This window comes from Austrofundulus limnaeus, unplaced genomic scaffold, assembly GCF_001266775.1.
Source record: "Austrofundulus limnaeus strain Quisiro unplaced genomic scaffold, Austrofundulus_limnaeus-1.0 Scaffold2400, whole genome shotgun sequence".
NCBI lineage: Eukaryota > Metazoa > Chordata > Actinopteri > Cyprinodontiformes > Rivulidae > Austrofundulus > Austrofundulus limnaeus.
In genome coordinates this window covers 1-5,505 of record NW_013954802.1, presented here as the reverse complement: position 1 = coordinate 5,505, position 5,505 = coordinate 1, and the positions used below count along the sequence as shown (strand labels likewise).

The 5,505-nt window shown below is 39.3% G+C and overlaps 1 protein-coding gene across 1 annotated transcript; it reads left to right on the top strand.

Moving 5' to 3' along the window:
- Nucleotides 1-306: 306 nt before the first annotated feature.
- Nucleotides 307-4,297, top strand: LOC106510926 (guanine nucleotide-binding protein G(q) subunit alpha; the record flags this gene model as incomplete). The annotated part of the gene is given in 2 exon segments (XM_013999661.1): nt 307-460; nt 3,380-4,297. Coding segments are annotated over 2 exon segments (345 nt in total), but the record flags the coding sequence as incomplete, so codon positions are not given.
- Nucleotides 4,298-5,505: the final 1,208 nt, after the last annotated feature.

Below are 5,505 nucleotides of genomic sequence, written 5' to 3'. Positions count from 1 at the left end.
CTCTCTCTCTCTCTCTCTCTCTCTCTCTCTCTCTCTCTCTCTCTCTCTCCAACTCAGTTCGCTGTGAATTTTACTCCAGTCACGCTTAAAAGCCCTATTTTGGTCTTCCCTATGGCACTGCATATGATTCACCTGCAGGGGGAGCTCTTAAGTCACTCTGTTCAGCAAAGGACACCTAACTCTCAGGAAGGCTTGGTCCCCTGAAGATATGACAGCCAGTTAAATTTGCTCACGCAGTGACTGCCAAATTACTGCTTTCAATGTCTTATTTAGTATTTCTGCTCTCGTTCATGTGTTTACCCGAAGAATCGAATGGAGGAAAGCATGGCTTTGTTCAAGACAATCATAACCTACAAATGGTTTGAAAAGTCCTCAATCATCTTGTTCCTCAACAAGTTAGATTTGCTGGAGGAAAAAATCATGCACTCGCATTTGGTGGACTACTTCCCTGAATATGATGGTAAGTGAAAAACACAGGAATGCACTGTGACACAAATGTACACACTCAAAGGTTTGCACATGATGGGCACAAATGGCAGAATATTTCAAGCTTTAAATTATTTATTTAATACATTTCTTTTACAAAGATGGAATGATTCTAAATCATAAAGCTTCACTGTTTTTTGTACAACAAGAATTTGGTGTGTGATTTTGAGTTGATTGTGGATTTTTTCTGATCTCTGTATTTTTCACATGGTCACATGTAACACAGACTAAAACACCACCCCCACCCATGCCCACACACATGGTCTAATAAAATATAGCTATCTTTATGGGGGCATTGCATTGACTTTCACTAATTTCTGTAACCTAACCCTGACTCCTTACCTTAAAACTAACCTCACAGGTACATACCTGAACCTAAACCTAGTCTAAACTCAATTCACATCTTGGTCCTAAACCTAACCTGCTACCCAAAATGAGCATCTGTACCTGTGGGGACCAGGCTTTAGTCCCCATGAGGCCATGTTTTTCTGGAAAACGGTCCCCATGATGTAGCAAAAATGTGTATACACACACACACACACACAGGTTTGCACAGCTATCTAATTGGGGACATTTCATTGACTTCCATTACATTTCTACAGCCTAACCCTGACCACAAACCCTAAGGCTAACCTCACAGGTACCTACCTGACCCTAAAACTAACCTAAACTCAATTCACACCTTGGTTCTAAACTGAACCCCCAACCCACCAAAGGCATTTAAACCAAATGGGGACTCGACTTTTGTCCCCAAATGCACCAGTTGTCCCCAAAGGTAGGATTTTTGTCTTAAAATTGCCCCCAAATGTCACCAAAGCCATACACACACACACACGCACGCACGCACGCACGCACGCACGCACGCACGCACGCACGCACGCACACACACACACACACAGCCACAGATTGAGGAAGGGGCTGATATCAACCATTCTTGCCAGTGGCTAGAAAATGGCTGCACAGACAGCACAGAGGCACTGATAATGGCAGCTCAAGAGCAGGCCCATAGCAAAGGAGCAACTGAGGCTGAGCTCCACCACACGAGGCAGAAAAGAAGGGAATTCTTCATATCCGATGGAAAATTTGCAGCTGGCCATACTGACGAGCCAAAATGCCTTTTGGAGAAATGTTTTGGGTCAGTCGAGACAAAGACTGAGCTATATGGCCACAATAACAATAGTACATGTGGACTAGTCAGAGTGAGGCTTTCAAGAAGAACACTGGATGTCAAGCATGGTGGTGGTAGCATCATGCTGTAGTTCTGGTACATTGTACTTAGTGGATGAAACAATGACCACTGAGGACTTTCTCCAAGATTTCCAAATTCTCAACCAATTTAAATGAATTTCTGAACCTCTGAACTTTACTCCTCCTTACCTTCAAAGCTGTCCACATCCTCGCTCCTCCAAATGTCTCTGATCTCCTTCATATTACTACACCCATCCACACCCTTAAAACCTCTTCCTCTATCCAGCTCACTGTCCCTCCTGTCTTTCTTGTTACCATGGGAAGCAGGGCATTTAGCCACCCTGCTCTGATACTCTGGAACTCACTCCCACCTCTTTTTCCGTAACTCACTTCCACATTTCAGCCTATCTTTTTAAATTAGCTTACTCCCTCTGATTTTTACTGCATTGTTCATTCTAACCAATTCTGCTGAGAAGGATTCTCATACACTACAAAACTTTTCCACCTAACCAAGTCTTACAATCTTAAGTCCAGTCAAAAAGTACTTATTTTAATCTTGTTTTGAGACTGGTATACGAATAGTATATGTTTAGTTAATCTTGTTATACTAGAAATTTTTCCTAATTTCAAGAAGTCTCACCAAGTGTAATTATCTCACTGCACTGGTAGATTACTGCACTTATTTTGAGAAGATTCAGACTATAGACAGAAAGCGTGTGGTCAAGGTGAACTTGCTAAGGAACACATTTAACCAAATGTTAGTGGGGGTGTATCTATTTGAGCCTTTAGGCATGACTTTGACATTGTGTGAATTCGAGAAAATCCACAATAGATTCAAACTTGTGCACCCAATTTTTGTTGTGAAAGAAATATTGAAATTGTGCGTTGTATCATCAATTCACCCTAGAAAACAAATGGTTCAAATTTAAAAATTGCTTGACTTAATGACATTTTTGCTCATGTTGAGAGTATTTAACACAACAGCTCTTTATTGTAAGGCTTAAAACAGAGCTATTCAACTCAACTGCTCCAGAGGCCACAGTTACTGCAGGTCAAAAGCTCAGAGGCTGAACATCCAGCAATTAAAGTCATTATGTAAATAAACCAAGTACTACAAAGATCTGTTACCTTTGAAATAGTTTATTTTGCTGCATTTAATCATGAARACAACATACAGAACCCTATAAAAGTCGTGATAATTAAACAATATCAAAAAAAGAAAAGAACACATTATGCCCCCTATATGACACAAATATTATTTTGACATTTATGACTTGCAGATTTTTCAAAATGATTTTATTTTCACTTTCATAGTTTTATTTTTACCTGCTTGTAATTTTAACTGACCTGAATGTGCTCAGAAATGGTTTTTACCAACTTCTAGCCAAGATGATGTTTCTGTAGACACCAAACATGTCTATGTATAATTAAAAGAACTCATAGTAATTAAAGTAGAAAACCAGGGGTTTGGGCTTAAGAGATGAATGAACCAATTGGTGGGTCAAACTTTGGTCCCTTGCGGGCCGGATGTGGCCCGCGGGCCGCCAGTTGAATAGCCCTGGCCTAAAATGTTGGGTTATTTGTGTGTAAGACATTCATTGTGCAAACATGGTCACACCATCATAATTATATATCATGTTAGTGCTTTTAAAGAGAGTATGATAAAACTTTTGGTTTTACTGTATCATCTGCTCTGTTCTCCCAGGTCCCCAGCAGGACGTCCAAGCGGGCAAAATGTTCATCTTGGACATGTTTGAAAGCCTCAATCCAAATGAGGACAAAATCATCTACTCCCACTTTACGTGTGCTACAGACACAGACAACATTCGATTTGTCTTCTGCGCGGTGAAGCACCACATCTTGCAGATCAACCTGGAAGCCCAGAACTTGGTTTAGACGTTGGTGATTGCTGCCGTGATCTAATCGTCTCTGTGCATCTGGCAGTGGGAGGGCTCTGCTAGCTGCTGCTCAGCAGTATAATCCAAAACAGGAAATTGAGAAGCTTCGGAGCTTGTCATCAAATGACTGTACTACTGAAGCATTTCAAATTTTCTTGTTAGAGTCTGTAAATGGATGTCTCCAGCTATTATGAAGTGTGACCTGCCAATTAAAGTGCTGCCTTTTGGAGGAGTCTAATATAGCACGCACTCTGAAATTTATGGAGCGCTTCGTGGGCGTTTTTTCTTTTCTGAACAGCGTTAATGCACACTGCTGGATTAATAGGAGGGGAAGTATTGAAGTGGCCTCAAATGCCTCTGAGGTATTGAGATGTACTAGATCTCTTTTTCTGGTCTGAAAACCGTGGAACTGAATGTAGACTGAAATGCACTGCAACATCTCGCACCACTAACCCAACTTGGTCAGTTCTTTTCCTTTTTTTTCCTTAAGCTATAAAGTTGTTTAAAAATTATTACTTTGTATCTCAGCTGAAAAAGACCTAGTTATATTCAACACTAAAGACATGTTTTAAAAAAATAAACATGGCACAAAAAGTACAAAAAAATGTATGGTTAATTGATTCTTTGTGCTTCTTGGAAATAAATCTTATACGAGGATTATTTAACTAAATTGCACAGGGGCCACATTACTCAAAGCCAACAACTCAGGGGCCAAAAATTGTGTGTGTGTGTGTGTGTGTGTGGGGGGGGGGGGGGGGGGTGTGTCCAATGGCATGCCAGACTGTTTTTAAACGGGTTAAATTTTCCATGCTTTGGCCCCTGAAACCACCATTGCAAACCTATAAAAAATGCTAGAAAAATATGTCAAGAAACACCAACCTTTAGAATGTTTTTTCTCACCTTCATTACCTATTCAATAATTATTATATTTTTAGCATCCAAATTATATTAACGTGTTTTAAACACTTTAATATTTTCCCACTGAAAAAAAACAACTTTTAAACAAACCGTTGACAATAAGAACGGGAGAAATCAAAGCTATCTTAAATAACGTTTCAGTTTATTATAAATTATAATTTAAAATGTTAATTGCAGATTACAGATTTGATTTTATGATAATGATTAAAAAAATATTAGATACAATTTGTTTATAATTTGTATTTTTTCTCCCCCCCCGGTGCTGCTTGGTGGTCTCCCAGAGGGCCATGGACCCCACTTTGAGGAACATATACTACAGGAGAGCCTGTTTATTTCCCTTTTTGTTTCCACATTTGTAAATAAAATACACATGGGTTAAAAAGCAGAGTTTATGGCTAAAATCATAAAAAAATAAATAAATTGCAAAACATTCTCTGCCAATACCAAACATCTTTTTTTATATTGCCTGTTGTTTTGAGCTTCTGCTACCCCAGGTGTTACCAATCAGGCGCCTGATTGGCAGCTGATTGGCAGCAACTGTAAGCACACACCTTGTTACAGGGGTTATTTGGTGTTTGCTTCAAGTGTGCCACATTTGACGGATCTGAATAGGGCCTGTAAAACAACTTCGAGCTGGTGTTGTGCAAAACCAAGCTGCAAATTATTTAGACTGAGCCTTAGTACACTGTTCAACTTGAAGACCAAGTTGCTATTAATGGGAGGTGTCAGAGACAAGCAGTGAATAGGGCAAAAATGAGATGCTGCAACCAGTGGTAATCCCATATCTCCACAGTCAGGGATGCATGAGGCATGAGGTAGAGAGGATGGAATATACAGGTGCTGGTCATAAAATTAAAATATCATGAAAAAGTAGATTTATTTCAGTAATTCCATTTAAAAAGTGAAACTTGTATATTATATTCAGACATTACATACAAACTCATATATTTCAAATGTTTATTTCGTTTAATTTTGATGATTACAAATGACAACAAATGAAAATCTCAAATTCAGC